Below are 20,926 nucleotides of genomic sequence, written 5' to 3' on the forward strand. Positions count from 1 at the left end.
ATCCACAATCTTTCCAGTGTACTCCAGGGTGTTTGTCTCTGTCTCACGCCTCACGTCCCCCACCTCCGGGATCTATCCGTCTCACCTCCAAGCGAAACGCCGCTCAATTAAGTTAGGGCATAGGCCGTACATGAGATCAGCCCCACGGCTTTATCGTGTTCAAGTGGCAATTTCAGGTGTTGGTCGTAACTGGGTAGTTGAGTCGTTGCTGCTGCCTATGGCATCTGCCTGCTGGACACTGACACTGCACACCCGGCAAGGCAAAAGGCAAATAGGAGACAAGGGGGTAGTGGTAGTTGAAGAGCGTGACATATTTGAAATGAACGCCCTGCCGCGCTACTTGAAGCCTTCGTGCAAAGATGCGTAATTCGTGATTCTGGACTCGGCACCCGACACTCGATGGTAATGTTTTGTCTTGTCTCTTGTCTCAGCCTTTCACGTGAATACATATCTGTCGCCGAATGGAATGTTTGTAGTCATTTACTGAAACATTTACGTTGACACGGTTTGTAAATAGAGTTGTTGATTATGGAAGTGTTTTTTATTCTATTGGTAATTTCCTCGTAAATCGCATCTATTTGGAAAAAGTTAGCCGGATCACGGGGGTTAGGGCCGTTAGGCACCATTTGCGCCCATACTTAACCTCTCAAAAGTGTACTGTGTGGAGTTTAAGTGGCGAAAACCAAAATTTAACGATCTCATCTATCTTAACTTGAAATTTTAGGGAAGTGTTGGGATGTACAGACTCCTAACTTTTAGAGCATTTGAAATTATTTAGTTAATGTTGTTCTTACATCTGCAAACTTTTATATAAGAACATAATATTTATGATCCTTATACTTTTATTATTTATTGCTCACTGTTTGTGATCAACTTGCATGTAATTTAAGATATTATTCTATGCTTTGCAACTTATTACCAGTTTCAGTAACAATTTTTTCCTTTTTTTCTCAAAAAATAAAAATAAAAATTACAGATTACCAAGGAACTATCAATTTCATTTTAAAATACCAGAATTTGAAGAAACATCAAAATTTTCACAAATTCAACGTAAAAGAAATTATGATTTAAAAGTTATCAACTTAGTCGATCGTAAAGTGAACAATCTTGAAGACCTTCAAAATTTCTTTTTATCACATGACTTGAAAGAAATCAACAGACATGTCAGGACAGTTCCCTATCCACCAATCAGGTGGAACACCTGTCACAGTCAATAATTATTCCAGCTGGAGTCAACCACATCAGCAGCCTCAAGGTATACAGTTAATAATTTATTATTAAAGATCCAAAATTGTTTTGTGCTACACTCATAGAAATTACATTATTACTTTCCTCTGTTTCAGGACTTGGTGTATCCCCTGGAACTCCCCACTCACCAGTGCCTGTATTGCCACAGCAACCTCACATACTTCCTTTGCCAGGTTCCCAACCAAAAGCAATGAAGTTTTCTAACATGCCAATGAATGGCTCTGGAGGGCACCTGCCTGCTACTGTAATAAATCAAAGCAACCCTTCATTAACAGAAAATTTACGACACAGTCTTCAAATGTACATGAATCAAGGAACAGGACCCTCTTCAAAGAACTCCACTGTTAACTCTCCAGTAGTATCAACAACTGTTCCTAGTGGCTCCAGCAGAATGGATGTTAAAGACCAGAGCCAGCCTGTCCACAGTTCTTCTCCCCAACCAAACCAGAATCACACTGTGATTTCAAGCATTGGAGTGTCACCTTTGTACAATGGTGAAATGCAGTCAAGTACTGCTGTTAGTGTAATTGCTAATGCATCCTCACCTTGTAAGGAGTTAAATTCAACTAGCCAGAATGCTATCATGATTTCCAATCGTGGAGACTGCAAGACAGTGTCTGCTGTTGATAGTTTGGCAGTGAAGCAAGAAGCACCGTCTGTGACTGAAGTTCATCTGTCCACAGATAAGGTTTCTCCGAAATCAAGTGACATTCCAGAACCTCCATATAAGATTATGAAAGTGGAAGACAATGTGAAATGTGTAAATAGTTCAGTCATTGTAGGGTCTACTTCTTCAAGCACCCAAGATTATGTGATGCAGCAAACCAATCCTCAAAGCTTAACAACTCCATCAAATCAACTCTCCACCCCAAATCCCAATTCTTCCAATAAGCAGGATGCACTAGATGTTGAATCTCAGCTAGAAGCTCTCTTTGCAGGTATTGGTGATGATGGTACATCTGGTAAAAGTCTTCAACCTGAACCAGTTTCATCATCAAATCTTCAGGGCACCCCAAATGTTGCTGCAGTACTTGAAAGTAAAGGTTCGACAGGGAAGAAAGGTAAAGGAAAAACAAATGGTATGTGTGGCACGTCATCTACTGAGAGCTCACCAAAGAAAAAACGTAAAAAGAAACCTATCAAACCTTGGGAAGAGAAGAAAAAGAAAAAAGCAGGACCAAACAAAAGCAAATATGTTAAGGAGGCATCATGTGACAGCGGCAGCAACACGAGCTCCAGTCGTGTCAAAGGGCCTGTTGTACACATTGAGGGGACTAGGGGGGCTCCCACTGCACTTTCAGTTGTGAATGCACCATCAAGACAGGATGATGAAGACAATGACAACAAAAAGAAAGCTTTATCTTCTAATAGGATAGGGAAAATTCGGACTGTTGAAGGTAGGTTGCCATTTAGAAAATGACTTTTAGTTTGTTTTATACAAATGTATGTTGATTAACCTTTTTACTGTTAAAGGTAAACTATCCAGCTCTGGACTCTGTGGTAATTCCTTGGTCTCAAGATATGAAGCTCATTCATCAGATCCTCGATGGGTGTGTGTCTTTTGTAAAAAAGGCTGTCATGTAGATGGTCTCGGAGATTTGTTTGGTCCCTATCTTATAAACCATGATACTGAATTAGAGAACTCATTGGATTTGGATGCAGAAAGTGACCGCAAAAAGGATAAAAAGGTACAAGTTGAATTAAAAAATATATGAACAAGCTATTGGCTATTTACTCTAATATTCTCTTATATTTTGTGTCTTCTTTAGATAAAACGCAGTGGAATAGGCCAAACGGGTGTTTATGGTTTGCTTGCAATTCCACCTCTTTCTGGTGAACAAGCACAATTTATGGTTTATTTTCATGAAAACTGTGCTGTTTGGTCACCCTCTATCAACCTCATCGGCTCAAGGCTTGCTGGTGTTCAAGAAGCTGTGTGGGTAGCTGTTCGATCTGTAAGTTTCGTTGCCTAAAATTTGTTCACTATTCTCTGACATATTTTTCATGTTACTGTAATTTTAAGGTAAATCATGTTTATTGTGTTGTTTCCCACTCTTTGTAGAAGTGTAGCCGATGTTTAATGGACGGTGCTAATATTGGATGCCTTTATCATGGCTGTACGATGCAAGTTCACTATCCCTGTGGAAGAGAAGTAGGATGGCATTTAGATGAGAATACTTTTATTAGTACTTGTCACATCCATAAGGTGGGTGCCTCAAAAATTGCTCTTCCTTTGACCTTTCTTCCTTGTATCCAAATTTAATGTAGTTGTTTTCATTTCAGAGGATAGAGCAAGCAACACCGCTAGCCAAAGCCCCAAATTTATGAATTCAGTAGTATCTACTACTAAATATCTGACTCTAATTGATATATAGTGCATCATACTCTGACAAAAATAATTTTTAAAATTTTAACTAGTTAATACCAATGGATTGTGAGTGGTTTCCCTGCCTTTTGTCAACCCTTGTTGAGTTGGTTTGGTCTTTGTAATTTTTATGTGTACAGTTATACTTAATTTATTTGCTTTTAAAAAAAAAATCTGCCGCATATTTTTTATGATAAATGAAATGGTTATTCAAATCATGTAGAAAGAAATCTTTTTCCTATTCACTTGCATAAAAATATGTATAGGCTGTTTAAAGTGTGTGTGATACATAGAACTTTTAATTCAATTCTAGGGATGTCTGTAATTTATAAATTTTCCAATGAACTCATGTAAACCTGTTAACCAGTTTGCTTCAGTCCTTGCAACAAATTTGTTTGTATTGTTTTGGGCCTGGTGATACATTTTCTTTAGATTTGTTGTAAATATAAAATGAAATGTAATTGTATTTTTGTAAATTGTGAAGTTTGTGTCAGCACAGCTTAATGGCAACTTTGCAGTTTTTCCACGTAAAATTCTCAAATTAGTCAATGTTAATGAACTTACAGTGCTTAGCACATCTCATCATCATTGAATCTATCAGAGCAATTCAGATTCAGAAACTTCAAATTTAATCAGAAAACATGTTCCCCCTGGCTATTCATTTAAATTTGCCTAATAATATTTATTGACTTTTTTCTAAAAGAAGTTCAAATAGACTTAAGTGAATTGCTCCATTAAAACATCACCCAGCGTTTGTCATCTTGCATAATATTTCCATAAGTATTAATTTGGAATTGGATTTAGATGCATTGCTCTGAAATGTTGTATTAAAACACCATGTAACTTTGGTGTTAAATGTGGTACTTGTTCCTTTGAGTCAATTGAAATACAAAACCGCAGAAAGAACTAAAAAGATGAATACAGTAAAGCTTTTTATTTGAAAACTGTAAAACCATACATCAGAACAAGTGAAGCACTGTAAAATCCCATTCTCAACAGAAGAAAAAAGAAAGAAACTAAATGTGGTATACCACGTGTATCCACCAGTAAGTGGTACTGTCTAGCTCAGAAAGGAATGATTGGGGGTAATCATCAGTTACGTGTCCCCTTGAATTTTCTACATTTAAAGTGGCTATTCTAAACATTTGGTGTCCACAAAATTGTGAGTGCCCATTCACTCTGTAGAATCACCCTCACCCACTTTAATTCGACTGGGCCGCCTGAGTGGTAGCAGTGTAATTTATTTTCCAATCTCAAAATCGGTAAACCGAATACCTCAAAAACTGTAGTTCAGTGTCCTATATCCTCATCCTCAAATTGTGCACTTTATTCAAAGCCATAGTCATATTTGGATTTGGGCCAGTGTATTTGGACCCTATTGAACACTTCTAATGGAAGATGGCGATAAGGGTAGTGCTGAGCACTTCCCTGCCATTTTGATATGTGTTCGAAATGTTACTTACAAGTATGTATATAAATAATGGAAGATTTAATGTCGGCCCCTTTGGAAGGAGGACCTCTCCTACTGAATCTCTCAGAAGTACAGCAGAGGAAAAAAAATTACATAGTTCACTTTCATTAATTTTATTTTTCTAAAATGTTAACACCAATCTCACGACAAGACAGTGAAGTGGAATGTAAGGGTAGCCTGATTGGTACAAATGTAGTCTGTTTTATATGCAAATTATTACAAAGAGAAAATTAACTTAAATACCAAAAGAGAAACACATTTAAAAAAATCATAGAGCTAAACTATATGCTTCACAACCATTTGAAAAATGAGTACCAATAAAGTACAAACCTTAAATAGAATGACATCTTTACAGTAGTCATGATAAACCCATGAAAATATAATTCAGCTGTTAACAGCAGAATGAGCATGATTGCCATTACAGATACCCTGGGGTAAACACAGTTAGAATTGAGAAATGCCTGTCTTTCTGGAAGGCTCGGCCGTTGAGCCAGAGAGGTGATTTCTTTTTGACCATAGTAGTTCATATAACGAAGGAAAAATCTTACTCTTGCATTATGTAATAATTAAAGCAATAAAAGTACGTAGTTTCCATGTATAACACCCTAAAAACATGTATCTGGACCAGCAGAGTACATTTTATCTTAAATCTGTTGTTGTACTTCCTCACCAATGGTTCCAACCTGAGAAAACAAAACATTAGAAAAAAATGTTATACAAAGAAGTTTTTAAGCTACAGCTTACACATTAGCAAGCACATCATAAGTTTTCTATCAAAAATGCAAAACTCTAATGCTTATTGATTTCATATCATCATACAACACAGACATTTTCTTATTAGAAATCAGAGGTACCTCTCTCTTTTATGACAGTGAAAGAGGGTTTATGAGAAACAATTGACAGGTATTAAAATCATCAAATAAAAATATACCAAGAGAACACAGAGAAAATGTCTCACAAATTTCATGATTTTCATTGTTTTTTAACATGACAGAAAAATCTACTGTATATTTTCATCAAAAGATACAAAAATACCTACATCAAATCTACATTAAATTGATTCACAAGAACACAGAAAAGCTGTACTTGTGCAATAGATCACATATTTGGCAACAAAAAATTCTTGAACTACAGAGTAACAACCCCTCAGTTTAAAAAAGACGTTTTTTTTTCTGTTTGCAAACATGTAAAAAAAATCCAAGAATTTGATTGTTTTAGACTGATTAAAAGAAAAAAATAAAGTGACACACGAAAAAAAAAAGAAAAAATCAGATGTCTCCAAAATCATAAAAAGATTACTCAGTATTTTCTTTAGAAGCCATAGAGAGGTTTTACAGACTTCTTACTGCTATGATTAATCTAGTTAATAACATTTAAAAATAACCTGAAACAGGCAAGCAGGTACATTCATTCAGACAAAAAGTCATTGTATTAATTAAACTACTTCTCCTGCACACACATTTCCACCTAATTTCTTTAACTGTATCTTAATTCCACACTCATTGTACTTCGTTTTTTTTTCTCTCGTTTTTTTGTATTTTTAAATGTAGATGCTGGTTTAGTCATCTACACCAGGAACCTTCCATTGATGCTGATTGCCCACTCTGTAGAGATCAATTAATGTTTCCTTGAGATTTCCTTGAGAATCAATTTCTTTGTACTTCTTGTATAGCTGAAGAGCAGCTCTTGCATCCTCAATGGAATCATGAGTGACTGACTGAATTTTCATACCTAAAGAACAGAAAGAGAAAAAAGAAACACAAATGAATTAGGTGAGGTTTTGCCCCCTAAATACTCAATTAGATTTGCACAAAGAAAAGGAAAAAAAAAATTACCAAGAAAATGCCACGCTAAAAAGCGAAGGGAGATCAGCCTGTGATTCGGTAGATGGAAAAGTAAAACAGTATCCACCACTTGCTCTGGAGGTACAACCAAGTTGATAACTCTAAAAACATAATTCAAATGATGACCAGATTTATTTTAAACACGGAAAATAAAAGTAAATGTACTACATGAGTTACAGAAATGTTGATTGTTTAGAGAAAAAAATTGTCTTTATTATGTCAGTTTTCACTACTTCTCACCTGAAGTCATTTTTCAAACCATGACCAACAAACTTGACACCATTATCAACAAGAAATCTCAGTTTCTGGTATGTCGATTTAAGTGTTGTCAGATGTTTAGAGCTGAAATTCGCATCCAGATCACCAGGTTTAATTCCAGAGAATTTTGTGAGGTAGTCAACCACTTGTTCCTGAGTTGAGATGTAATCATCAATAAATGGTGTTCCTTCTTTAGGGCCTTGCCTGAAACAATAGATTAAACTTACATATCAAGCACAGACAGTATTAAGTTAGAATCAGAGAAAAATATTAACTGCACTCACCCTCGAATGCATGTGATCCGAGCAACTGATTTGTGTGAAGGTTTAACAGTTGAAACCTTGCCATCACTACGCAGTTCAGATTCTTCTTGATTTAGTGTGACAAACTCAGCATCCATGGCTACAAGCTCCCCTAATGAGATCATAATAATTTATGCACAAATCCAGGTTGATTTAATTAATTAATTTCTAGTGCATACTCAGCATAATACTCAAGAAAAACATAGACCCATACCTGGAGCTGCTATTTCATCTGGAGTAAGAGGAGTAAAAGTTATCATTTTTCGTGCTCCATTGTTTCTGGCAAGAGAGTTGTCTTCACTAAACACCTCAGCAGTGAGTGGATTGCTGACAGTAGGTATAAGTTCCTTAGGCAAGTCTCTACTTATCCAGAACAGCACACATGGTACCTTCCAGTCCAAACTAAACCAAATAGCTTCTTGTGCATTTACTTGGGTGATGCTAAAAGCATACAATTTGTTTAAAGGACAATTCTTAAGCTCGGCACTTTTCTTTACTGTTGTTCCTGCAGTACAACTTACCAGAAATCATTAAAAAGATACCAGCTGCTAAGTGATGCACCTCCTAAGCGAGAATGGTATCCTGAGCCTACATTGATTAATGAGATAAGATTTTTTCTGTCATCATTGACATGACACAAAACAGCAAAAAGATCATAGTTTGAAGACTGCACAACTTCCTCAGCCTGATTGGGGAGATAAGGAAAACAAATTACTCATACAATAGAAAGAGGTAAATACTGTAAACAGTAACAAAAAATTAATTTAAGCATTTGAAAATAAAAATCTACAAAACAGCAATATAAAGAAGAATTTTACCGTTTCTATTGGTTTTTCGGAAGGATCATTCAAGGAGTAGGCACGAACAGCACCATTTGAAAGGCGCTCCATGCATATACTAAGTGGTAACCATGAGCAAGTAGAATAAAATTGTGAGTTGGCATTGGATTTATTTTGAGCTGTTTCTTTATCTGTGAAGAAAATTAATATTCTTTAATTGCGAACAATTTATGCAAAATTTCTAAATGGTGTCATAGACTTACCCTGGCTCTGCCCTGGGTGCCGGAAGCGACAATTGGGACGGGTACAAGATGATCCATAACGGCAAGCTTTGGTAGGTGAACTCTGAGGTTGATTCAAAGAATTTGTCTCACCACCATTTTTATCTATCATTTTTTTAACTATGAGATCTGTTTGCGTTTGCCAAAATGCTTTATCCTGCAAAAAAAATGAAGTTTGACAGTCTAGTTCTAAAAAGAGGAGCAGCATTCAGTAATTGACAACTAAGATAAGAATAATTACTTTGGGATTATCCAAGTTACAGTTAATGGACAATATGTGTGGAAGCTGTTTGAGTCCTCGACTCTGTTTTGTGGGTTGAAAGCGGTCACATGAATCACACCAAGCAGGCGTTACTTGCTCAGGACAGAGACTTTGTCCTAATATTTGGCCAAATGTATATTGCACACCTGAAATCCGTCTTAAGAAAGTTACTATACGAAGTTATTAAAAAGAAAAAAGGAGATAGTCAAAAGAAAAATTACCTTCTTTGGCTTCTGGATATACAAGATTACACAAAAGCATCACAGATTCTTTGCTGACCTGTCTTCCACACTTTAAACAACGATGTGTATGAACCTGTTTGCTTCCTAGCAAACGTGATATCTCTGTGGTATCATCCTCATTTTCTTTATCACGGGTAACATCAAAGGGGGCATCATGAGCAGAGGAAGGTTGAAGGGGAGTAGCACCATTAGTTAATGGAGTGTCTGAAAATGTGGAAGGACGCATTAATGCCCCTAAGTGGATAAAGACTACCGGTAATAATAATAATACAATGATCAGTATAAGCTCGGTATAGCGTCGTCGTTTATAGTGTCATGCCGCTTTTAGCGTCGGTTTTTCCGTACAACCGATGTAGGAAACGCTAACAAATTCCGCCGCGTTTAGCGTCGGTTCTTTCGAGCAACATCCACTGACGCTATATCGAGCTTATACTTGTAACAAGAGGACAGTTAAATTAGTACATATGTATGTATTATTGGACACACGATAAAATACCCAGTAAATGTGGGCCGAATTTTTTTAAAAGCATGACACAGAAAGCTATTACTACATTGAAAGACCTGGCACATTTAAATCATTAAAGTTTACAACTTCTAAATGTAACTCAGCATTTACCACTTCAATAATAATACCATATAAAGTGAGAAGACTTAACAGTTTTATGTTTAACATGCAGCTATTGATCAAAAGCTAAAGTGAAAAAAGTCTACACTAAGACTACCTAGCCAACAGATTGCTTCACACTTTACAATGATAAAGCCTCTAAGCGTAAAGAAAATTAACTGAATTTTTAAATAGAAAAGTGGGGATTAGATCTTAAATGCAGAAGTAAGAAAATGAAACAGTCAACAACTATCCCAAAATTGAAATTTTAGAAAATAAACAAATTCAGCACCCTGCAGAAGTTAAAGGAAAAACTCTTAACAGAAGACAAAATAACATGCCTTACAGCCAATAATAACAAGGAGAGCCTACTTCATATTGCCTTTGTTATATACCTTGGTAATGTGAATAATAAGTGGTGCCAGTAGGAATCCACCAGTATCTGCTTTCATCTTGATATCCATAGATGTAAGGATCCATTTCCCAAAACTGAGATTGGGCTACACAATGTATGCGTACAAATAGTCTAATATTAGAATGTGGTCATTTGACTAGTACAGATAAACTACATTATGGCTATATTTTGAAAGGCATTTCACAATCTCTACTGTTTCATGTAATGTTGATGACCTCACAGATTATTTTTAGAACAAAGCTTAATCCCCAGCTTCCCTACTTTTTACTACACCACACAATTCAAAAAAGTGTTATTTCATTTCATCCAGTAGAAAAGCTTTGGCTTAGAGGTCTGTACGTCTGTCTACACATCTTATTCTATGCAACCTTTTTAGCCATGTTGAGGCCGGTAAGAGCCAGTCAACCCTGCGATCAGTTAAAATTGCCTCAAACTGTGGGACCTTGGGTGAGAAGGGGGTCAAGAGATCTTTCAACCACGTGGCAGAATGAGATGCAGATGTTTTACCAGTGCCACATTATTATGATTAAGAAAAAAGTATAATTGAAAAAGCAAATGCGAGGTGAGGAGATAGGTATTTCAAAATTTAATGGCTGTAGGGTTTGAAATATTTAGAATCAATAACGAAAGAAAAGAAATACTCATACCTGCAGTCTGTTGAACAACCATGACATCAGTTGAACTTCCAGCTTCAGTTGAAGTACTTTGTTGAAGTCGCCATTGCACATTGCTTGAAATGACAGGATTTGATATGCTAGGAAATTCTTGTTCATTATAAACAAAAGGGGGTTGAGCACCTTGTAATTTTTTCTGTTGTTTTTCTTTCAGAATTTCATTCTGTTGTTTTTTCACTTCTAGTAACTCATAATGCATTTGATGAAGAATAAACCGATTCCAGCTCTAAAACATGAATGTCCGGGAAATGATTAATGGATTGTTCTTTTTGTTACACATTAAATACATTGAAGATACCTCATACCTGAATAAGGCGGATTAGATTGGATTTGCTTTCAGGATTCTGGTCTGAAAGCAAGAGCCCCAAGGCATATGCTTCAGGGACAGTGCGGAATGCACGTTGGAAATTAGCAGCCTGACAAGGAAAACCATGTGACTTGTCAAGCATGTGAAACAGAAACCCTAGTTCACAAGACAAGCAAAACTCTCGTTGGCATATATGTGATAGTAGAATACATCGTATAGGCTCTAAAAAATAAAGTATCTGGAAAAAAAAAAAACACAAAAATTTAGCAAAATGAAAATTCAACATATACAAGATCCAAATATAGAAGATGCAAACCTGCAACATTGCATTGCAATATGAATTGGGGAGGGAAGCCTCCAACCCACAAAATGATGTGTTGTTGTATATATCAAAGTCAAAGTCATCCATTCCCATTCTTGTATATTTCACTTCAGTTTTTCTATAACGCTTAGGAATGGCAATAAATCCTGAGTCTTCCCCATTACCTTTCTGTCGACCATCACCTGAAGATGAACTGCCACCATTAACTAGGCCATTTCGCCTCTTCAAATCCATGTTGGACTCGTAGAGAACCTAGAAAAGATAAAATGACGAAGATTAGTTTTGACACTGGATCAGAATGCAGGCTTGGATGCAGGCACACTCACCTTATCCACACATGCTTACAATTAAGTTAATGTAAATATTATGTACTGACTATATACCAAAAGAGAAATGAAGACCTACCACATTTTCCCATGCTGTTAAAAAGAGAGCGAAAGGCATAACCTCAAGTATATACAAACTGATGAGATGAGTGATTTAAGCATACCATGTAATAGTTAAAAGTTATGATAAAATAAAGTCAGCAACTAGCTAGGTGTTTTCATGACATGACCTTTAGACCATGGTTCTACAATATTTCAGTTTATCATAATCACATGCAATTTCAGAAAATTTGAGTCTATAAAGTTGATTAACAGAAGCTGTGAGAAAAGCCATGTAAGTTTCAGGGTGTGTACAGAGAATAATGATGAAAGATTTTAGGAGGACTTTGGATACTTTTTGGAAAACAAAACAGAACAGGGGAAAAGAACAAATGAAATGACCATCACCCTACTCTAGAAATTCGGAGTTCAATGTATTGACATTCATGATGATTACACTCCAACATGCATAAATATGGTACTCATAAAGAAAATTCACATAACAATGCATTTATATCATATTCTCTATCCTTACACTCAGACAATATACGAAAAGAAAAGAAAAACTATATGGAAGTTTCAGATGAAACATAGACAGAGCAACAATATGTACACATGACCCCCAAAAAATAATTGAACTTGAAATGCTACATTCATGCACAGATTAAAAAAACAAACAACAACAAATATTAATGCAAAATGTACAGAAATTAGACAATCTTCTGCAAGTAAAGTTTATTTTAAACAGCTTAACAAACTATTACAATTAACACATGCAAGCAAACAACAAAGACAACAACAAAAAAGGAAGAAAAAAAGATAGAGAAAACAACAATAGATTTGAGTTTAAAATAAAACAATTAATACACTTTTTGGTTGAAACTGGACTGAATTCTTACTTCTGTAGGATTTGCGCCAAATTATTAAGGGGGGGGGGAGTAGGGACAGAAATGTCTGAGAGATAACTAAAGCTACACTTAACTTGACGCAAAAGGATAATTGTGACTAAAGTTTAAGTCAACACCTATGCGAATCAGTATAACTGGTTATTAAGTAAGGGTATTCAAGTGAAAATAGACATTATACAAAAGAAATGTTAACTAACTGTCATAGAATTGGAGAAAACAAAGGCCAAAGTCTGGGTTGGTTTAATGTTAAAGACTAATGATTTTAGGAACCAGATAAAAGAAAAACACTGTTAATGTTGTTTAAGGATCAGTGAGTGTGTATTGGGAGTATTCTGATTTCTAATTGCATTACTGATTTGACTAACAGTGCAATTTATGCAATTCCATCAAACAAAATTTATTTTATCTTGCAGGATGCATTTACAGCAAATGAAAGATCAGATTGTTGCAAAATATATGACAAGGAGGTGAAAGTATGAGCTTAATTTTTGCATATGATGAAAGCTGGCTTGCTAAGTTAGGCAGGAAAGGAAAAAAAAAAAATGAAAGCAGAGTGAAGATCAACAGAAGCAGGACATAGGACATTGCACCAGCACCAAATGACCCTCATCTGATAAATGTACTTACAATTAATCTAATGAATTAGTCTTATGAATGAGAAGAGATGTCAACTAGGACAATGGTATGTTTGCATAGATGTACAGACATGCATTTAATTCTGTAAGCCAGAGGGTTCTCCTTTCAACTTCCCCTTGGCAGCATATGGTCTTCTATGCATAGTTATCCCTCCCAGCCTAGGTGCGGAGGACGGGAAAGCAGAGGGAAAAATTCATGGGTCAACCCAATACCCCAACCATTACACTGAGAAATATGGCTCAAAGAAGAAACGAAAAAAACCCTTTATAAATTCTTTTAGGGAAAAGAACACATCCTAATTTGACCAACACCAACCTTGGCATAACAACCCCTTCCATTATCCTACAGCATGCTTTTCACAGCATGCGGTGCACAAGTACCACATCACCAAAATATTAATTTTCCTTCAGATTTTCAAAATTTTAACACAGTGCACCTGATTTGACACAGCACAGTTCAAAGTAGAAAAATTACAGATTATAGAAACAAAGTTTTACTTTTATTCAGCAACTACAGTACGTAGACTTTGAAGCTGGTCCTTTCATACAGACCATCAGTCTTCATTTTTAATTTTAACTTTTATCAAGCTAAAACTGTACTGTGTCAGAAAAAACAATTTGTCTGTCTTTAAATTAAATTCAACGGAGGGTCAGGTGCAAAAATATAAGTGGATGTGGAACTTACTGCGTCAATGTTCATAACGACAAAATTCAAAAAATATATTTGCACAGAAATTAGCGTGCACAAACTAAATTGATCATCTAAAGAATGTAATTTTATAACAAAACAACAGAAAAAAAGCTGACTTGACACTTTTGTACCTCTCTATGAGGTTTAAAAACCAACAAAAAAAAAAAAAAAGGAAAGAAGAAAAAAACCAAATTGATCTTCTAAAGAGAGGATCTCAAAATGTAAGATGCTCAGTCACTGGTTTCAATGCCTTGGAAATCATTGACTAAAATTAAATACATCAGAAAGATAGAGTAAAAAATGATCAACTGTGTCAATGAGTGAAGATAGAAAAGTTTTGACTGACACAATATCTATTTAAAAAATAAGTTCTCTTTAAAGAAAATTACCAATAGGCAATTGCTTTTAACAATAAGAAATGACACAAGTATTAAGGCATGAGATCCATAAGATTAAATAAAAAAAATCTTGAGACACCAAGTTTTGAAAAATTGAAAAGCTTATATGTGGATACAAATAGAAGCAGTAATGCAATATCTCCATATAGCATGTTGAGCACAGCAAGCACCCAGCTGCATAGTCAGTTGCTGCCTATAAATGGAGGTGGGGTCTCACTTGGTTTCTACGCCGAGTCATGGGATTGGGAGCATATCCAATGGTGCCCTGCATTTTCATAGACCGAAGAATATCTGGATCAATGGGTGGAGTTGGCCTGAAAAAGAGAGAATTATTGTTTAACCAAAGAGAAGACATCCTCAAAAGTAAAGATTTTATTCATAAATTAGTTTGTAAAATGGTTAAGGTTATAATAAAATTCAAGAACAGATCCATCACCTGTAGACATTATTTAAACACTGTGCAGGCCAATCTGAAAGCAGCTTGCCACCATGAGGAGAATATGGCAGGGGAATGGCAGCCAAGGAGGCAGTTTCATCTTTAATGGATAGAGATGGGGGAAGATCTATTTGATCAGCAAACTCTGTTTCACGAGAGTAAGTATTTATCATAGGATTCTCTGAGTTTGTAGGTGTGAAGACGTGTATGTAACCTCCACTGTCTCCTATTGCCAAACATTGGCATGATGAGGACATATCTAGTGAAAGGCAGAGTGAGCCAGCTGTGTTAACCTGAAAAGTTAAAACAATATAAGCTACATTCAGCTTTAGGGTAGGAATTGTCAAGAATACCAAAATAGAAATGAACCAGAAAACTTCAATGGAGCTGGGGAAGGATATACCTGATAAAGACTAAGATTTGGTGTTGAAAGACTGACAGTATCTGCCAACTGCAACTGCCCTAAAGATGAGACAACTGCTACTCTTGAGGTGAAAGATGGCATGAACCTTAATAATAAGGGATCAAGTACAACTGGTATAGGGTTTACAAGACGCATCATTCGAAGATCATAGACCATGAGAAAGCGATCTACTGATAACGTGCCTTGTCTGAAGAAGAATACAAGTGGATCAAACAAATTGAATAGTATTTTAAAAAGACATTGTCCAATCTGTTATAGATGTAGATAATAACACACCTATTGGTGAATCCACACGAAAGTAACAAATTGCCATGAACATCAAAATCAGACAAGCTACCAGAATGTGTTTCTAAGACATGTTCAACTGATAATGAATTAGGATCACGTAATGTAATCCTTCCAGATGGGTCGCCAGCACATACATATCGTGGATGTTGACGGAGAATGGCACATCCATTTTCCCCTACATCAATCTATGAGGAGAAAAAAAGTAATCAACCAATTGTGGAAAAATATATTTTTAAAGTAAGTTCTATACTGAGTATCTAACCAATCCCGTTTCAATTCCTTGAGCAAGATCAAACTGAATTATCTTGTCCTGATGCCCTCCCATCAAAAGAGATGTAGGAGACGTTTGTAACATGCACTGCATTTCTACCATGTTTTCAGAGCTGCAATTACAATTTTAAAAATACAAGTCAGGAAAATAATTAAAATATTCTCCAATAAAACAAAAACAAGAAATTGGACCTGTCTACTACATACCAGTGTGTGAAAAGTGGTAAACCACGACGAATTTGCCCTCTTAGAGAACTACTAGTTAAAGCAAGAATTCCTGCCTCCCCCGTAAGAATATGACGAACCTCCTCAGAGGCATGAACTTGAAATGATGTATATTTCTGTGCGGCAGTCCCAAAGTACGACGTAACGTGACCCTGATAGAAAAGAAAGAAACAAAAAGTAGAATGGTAATTATCCTATCATTGAAGATGAAACACAATTTGATTATTATAAATTAACATGTTAACTTACCCCTTGATTTCCCATCCAAAGCAATTCTTCTTCTAAGTCAAAAGATATTGCGGACACACCAAACCGATCACCACCATCAGCAAGTATAGTTTGAGATTCAATGAACTCATTGTCAGTTGCATAAGGTTCTGAAAATTGCTCCAGTCCATTATCATTGGCAAAGATCTCTCCACTTTCATTGTAAACTGGAGAAGAAACAAAGTACAGATGAGCAAGAAAGAAAACAATGGATCTGACATCTGGAACTATTGACTCGTGTTTGTTAAGAACGCAATCTGACTTTCAATGTTTATACGGCAGCGACTTTGAGTGAAGATTTCAGAATATTTTGTCCACAAGAGCGAAATACAAACGAAAGAATCATAAAATATGATATGAACTGATGGACCATTAAGGTTAGATTACTCACTCATTAGGTCGGAGCCACCATTCACAACAGAGGATCCATAGTGAGAAATGCCTGAAAACTCCATCTTAAATACATAACAGTGGCGTTACAAGGAATGATGCTGATGGCGTTTGAAATCACCACTCGGCAACAAGCACCGAAAGTTTACAAACAAGCGATCAAAATCATGCCAAGAACGCCGCCATAAGAATCATATGTTACATCCGGAAGAAACAAAAGAACAAAAGAATGGAGGGCTTATGTTATACCTCTAGCGCGCCTATATTTTTGAATGACATCGCGCCACCGACAACTATGACCCCTCATGATCTACCATGACACTATGACGTAGATTTTGTGTTTGTCGTGTTTTTACGCAAAAATAACTTAAAAAGAAGCCTGTCAACGTTTAAATTTTGAATTTTCTGCCGGAGATGTCTTTTTTTTTGGACGGTAATGTTATGGACAACAAAAGTGACACGCTGGTCGAGTCGCTCGGTGCATCGAAATTAAACAATAGCACGTGAGAAACAGTTATCCAATAAAGTTTTGATTTTTGGGGAGAAAAAAAGTGGTTTTACGACACACTCAACTTTCGCATTGCGCAAATCACACCCATATTGTATTTTGATCTCTCGACATCAGATTTACGACAATCCGAGTGTTCAAGGGAAGACGGAGGTATGCTGGCTTGGCTTTTGTTTATCCTGACAGGGCCCAGTCAACAGAAAAAAAAATCAAAGTAATATCATTTCGCAGTCGTCAACGACTCAAACCTGTGCACAGGCGCGTATTAAGGGGGGGGGGGGCGATCGCCCCCCCTGTGGGCCACTAGATAGCCGCCTGAAGGTAGGCAATTTGACCTACAAAACCCCTGTATGTAGGCAACTTTCGATGCACCGCCCCCCCTGTCCGCCCCTGCCTGTGCACGATTTCGACTTACTACATCGTAACGACGTCGTTTCGACATCGAAAAAAAATTCATTTCGCACTGGGTGGCGCCTGCAAGTAGGCAACCGTCGAGGCAACCCTGTGGTGGTCTGTGGTGGTTTCGCCCCCCCCCCCTCCCCCTCCATTTTCACGTGGTTTTCAGCATGTGTTATTTGACGTATTTACAACAATATAGAGCATTTTAACAAAAAGTGCATGTTTGCTGATGTTCAAAACTTAATTTAGTGGTGACTTTTCGATTAAACACCGTCAGATTACAGTGATTTATCACGCAATAAACGGATTTGTGTTAGTATTTTTCAAAAACATGGTTATTTGAGCAGGGAATTAATAGTCATGTGACTTGGCCGAAACACCCCCCTCCCTCCTGGTGGTGGTGAGTGGTGTTTTCACAGATCCCCCCCCCTCCCCCAAAATGCGTCACGTGGTTTGGGTACGGCCCCTTAAAGCCATAGCCTGGAAGTGTACCCTACGGGTCCAAACCTCGTATTGCCGCAGTTGCGGAGTAATGCATGTGTTTTTCTTTTCAAAAATTTAACAAAACTCTACACCTGCGCGTGCTTGCATATGGGGTGGAAAGAAGGCTGTGGATATTTGGGACTAAAATTTTATTACATCCATCACAAATGTACAAGTCGAATTACGAGAGTTACCTTAAATATCTCTTTTTGGCCTCAAAAAGAAGAAATACATTTTGATGTGAAGTTTAAACAATCTTATATCAAAAAATATTCAGACATTTACTCATTCTTATAGAATAACACATACACAATTTACAAAACCCACAGAGCTGAAGATCTTTACCTATTTATTCACAAGATACATCCATCTATTGAGTACAAAACTAGTGAAACAAGGGATATTTTATTGTAAACAAAGTCATTCATTTTGTGATTACATTACAAAAAAATAAATACATTTATTGAGATGCAGGGTTCGTTTTATCAGTCAAAGAGACTACCGTTAACTAAACGCTGTGCGATTTATCACTGTGTGAGGACGCTGGACGCAGGCCGGCGCATCCTCACCGACACACAGTCACACCACCGGGTCACACTCGCTGTGACGCGGACACATGTTTGGAGTAGGTCGGCGGCGGCTCCTCCTCCGCACTGCTCAAGTCTGTGAGTCCGCCGAGCAGCCCGGGCCCCGCGGAGGGACTGACCAGAGGGGTGGCACGCTGCTGCTGGCTGCTGCACGCGCGAGCAGGGGCCGACAACTCGCCGGGCTGGAACAGGAGGGGCGCTCAGAGGCCTCCCCGCCCCGCCCTTCTAGGGCAGCAGCCTCTGGAAGTAGGCGGGCGTCCGACTCTTCTCCAGGACGTACATGGCGTGGGGCTTGCCGTTACCTCCCAGCAGCTTGTGCATGGACGTCTTCTTGGCGGGCACATAGTAGTAAGGGGACGGCCCGGCCGGCTCGGGCCCTGCTTCGAGCTGCTGGTGCTGCTGCAGCTGCTGCTGATGCAACTGCTGCTGCTGCTGCTTGGCCTTGAGCTGCTGCTGCTGCACCCGGTGGTAGGCGGCGGCCTTCCTCCTAGTCGCCCCCAGCTTGCTCTTGGATGGGTTCTTGGCGGGCTTGGGCTGGCTGCCGTTGCCCTGCGTGGAGCGCCGCCTCGCCGCCGCCATCTTCTTGAGCACCGGGATGTTCCAGTGGTACACCCGGGCGGGCTTGCCGTTGGACCTGAAGCCCACCTCCACCTGCTAACAGACGTTCATTCATTAAGTACAACAACAACGCGCTGGGCCGGCCGAGGCCACGGCGACAGAGGGATGACCACTACCTTGCTGACGGAGTTGGCGAGCGAGGGCGGCGACTTGAGCAGCGAGTAGTAGTGCTGGCTGGGCGGCAGGCGCACCACGAACACGCGGGAGTCGTCCTCCGTGGCGGGGACCTTCTTGCTGGGCAGCATGCCCTGGCCGTGCCCGGGTAGCCTGGCGAGGCCGAGGCCGGACAGCAGCTGGTGGTTGGTGGTCAGCAGGTCCTTGGACTCCTTGGAGGAGGACGACGAGACCTCGGCGGACACGGCCGGCGCCAGGGCGGCGACGACGGCGAGGACAGCCACGGCCAGGACCGGCGCGCCCCCACACCTGCGGCAAAGTGGAACGGAAGGTCAGCACCAGTACGATCGCGTGGACTTAACGGGGCTGGCTCGGCCACAGCATAACTCGGGCCGAGCGCGGCGAGCGCGGCGGAGCGCGCGCCACCCGCGGGGCATGCATCGGGTCACTTATTCCCGACCGCGGCCGCTCCGACCCGACCCGAGCCGACCCGCGGGAGAGTCAATTGAAACGTCTCCCACCGGATTTGTTATTGGTTCCTCGGATGGGGCGTGTGGACCTGGGCCAGGCCGAGGCGAAGGAGGTGCGGCCGCGCGCGGCCCGCGGCGGCGTCCGGAGCGGCTAGAGCGGCGAGCTTCCCGTTCCGAGGGTCACGGAAAGGCGCACCGCCCCGCACGCAGCCGCTGACCTTTCCTTTGAGACCGCCGAGCAGGCCATGCAGGGCTTGGTCGCGGCTGGTCGCGGCCGCGCGGGCCCCGGGGGGAGGCTCTGCACCGAGCGGTGAGCGCGGCAGTGAGGTATTCAATAATGCAAGTTGTATTCCACGTGTATCACGAGTGCCGTGATTCAATTTCGGCCAAATATGCTTGCAAAACCCGCATCCTTTTCCCACACGATTTCCCCCACTATTCGTACATGAAGCTTAACGGTAGCAAGTCAGCACGCAAGGTCTCATTTTCTTTCTCACTTTCTTAAAATTTGCAAATTGCCGAAAAAATTGCAACAAGATTTCCTGGTGCGCTGCTGTTGCCGTTGGTGGAACTCGCGTCTGCACAGAGTTGCACCGGCAGCGCGGCGCGCACAGCAGCGACTTTTGAATAAACATGATGACCGGGCGCAGTGGCGCGGGGCGGGGCGAAGCGGGCGGTAAGGGTTGTCATTAGCGGGGAGAGCCCGGCCCGGGAGGGGGCTGCTGCGGGGCTACTGCCGGGCGGCCCCTGGGCCGTAAAGGCGAAGGCGCCGTATAAATGCCTCTGCGGGTGAGAGATGGACAGAGGGAGGAGGGGGAAAGGGGAGGGGAGCTTTGGAGGATGGCTCCGGGACCGAGCCGGGGGCTGCAAGGGGCTGCGAGGGGCTGCGAGGGGCTGCGAGGGGAGTAGTACTCCAAACCCAGCGCCCCCGGCCGGCCGCGCGCAAGCGCGCTCCCACACAGTGTACGTGTGCAAATGATTTGAAATGCGCTGCTCTCTGCCTTGCTTCGCCCGGTGCAGCAGCAGGCGAGCGCAAAGCAAGCAAGACCGGCAGCAGCGTCTTGCGTCGTTGCGCT

At 39.8% G+C, this 20,926-nt stretch overlaps 3 protein-coding genes across 6 annotated transcripts; 1 reads left to right on the forward strand and 2 right to left on the reverse strand.

Moving 5' to 3' along the window:
* Positions 1-4,532, forward strand: LOC113218132 (uncharacterized). Of its 2 annotated transcripts, none has more exons than XM_026438348.2 (7): positions 1-505; positions 977-1,255; positions 1,344-2,645; positions 2,722-2,936; positions 3,018-3,203; positions 3,311-3,454; positions 3,532-4,532. In XM_026438348.2, exons 2-7 carry the CDS (start codon positions 1,162-1,164, stop codon positions 3,574-3,576), a joined length of 1,986 nt encoding a protein of 661 aa, XP_026294133.1. In that variant the 5' UTR covers positions 1-505; positions 977-1,161; the 3' UTR covers positions 3,577-4,532. The 2 variants fall into 2 exon arrangements, with proteins under 2 accessions (XP_026294133.1, XP_026294131.1); XM_026438346.2 differs by having other exon boundaries at positions 1-402.
* A 649-nt stretch (positions 4,533-5,181) lies between these two features.
* Positions 5,182-16,880, reverse strand: LOC113218131 (PAN2-PAN3 deadenylation complex catalytic subunit PAN2). 2 transcript variants are annotated; one of them, XM_026438344.2, is made up of 22 exons: positions 16,673-16,880; positions 16,264-16,448; positions 15,997-16,166; positions 15,782-15,902; positions 15,508-15,704; positions 15,211-15,418; positions 14,808-15,100; positions 14,589-14,685; positions 11,369-11,626; positions 11,051-11,290; positions 10,719-10,971; positions 10,052-10,156; positions 9,032-9,256; positions 8,790-8,956; positions 8,531-8,705; positions 8,307-8,458; positions 8,010-8,173; positions 7,703-7,929; positions 7,471-7,600; positions 7,169-7,390; positions 6,920-7,029; positions 5,182-6,815 (listed from the first exon to the last, which is right to left on the reverse strand). In XM_026438344.2, the coding sequence occupies exons 1-22, from the start codon at positions 16,734-16,736 to the stop codon at positions 6,643-6,645; spliced, it is 3,936 nt and encodes a 1,311-aa protein (XP_026294129.1). In that variant the 5' UTR covers positions 16,737-16,880; the 3' UTR covers positions 5,182-6,642. The 2 variants fall into 2 exon arrangements, with proteins under 2 accessions (XP_026294129.1, XP_026294130.1); XM_026438345.2 differs by lacking the exon at positions 10,052-10,156.
* A 1,313-nt stretch (positions 16,881-18,193) lies between these two features.
* Positions 18,194-19,719, reverse strand: LOC113218118 (probable serine/threonine-protein kinase DDB_G0267686). Of its 2 annotated transcripts, none has more exons than XM_052275238.1 (2): positions 19,383-19,719; positions 18,194-19,299 (listed from the first exon to the last, which is right to left on the reverse strand). In XM_052275238.1, the coding sequence occupies exons 1-2, from the start codon at positions 19,509-19,511 to the stop codon at positions 18,874-18,876; spliced, it is 555 nt and encodes a 184-aa protein (XP_052131198.1). In that variant the 5' UTR covers positions 19,512-19,719; the 3' UTR covers positions 18,194-18,873. The 2 variants fall into 2 exon arrangements, with proteins under 2 accessions (XP_052131198.1, XP_052131197.1); XM_052275237.1 differs by having other exon boundaries at positions 18,194-19,302; positions 19,383-19,717.
* Between the last annotated feature and the right edge of the window lie 1,207 nt (positions 19,720-20,926).

This window comes from Frankliniella occidentalis, unplaced genomic scaffold (assembly GCF_000697945.3).
Source record: "Frankliniella occidentalis isolate FOCC.00 unplaced genomic scaffold, Focc_3.1 Scaffold548, whole genome shotgun sequence".
NCBI lineage: Eukaryota > Metazoa > Arthropoda > Insecta > Thysanoptera > Thripidae > Frankliniella > Frankliniella occidentalis.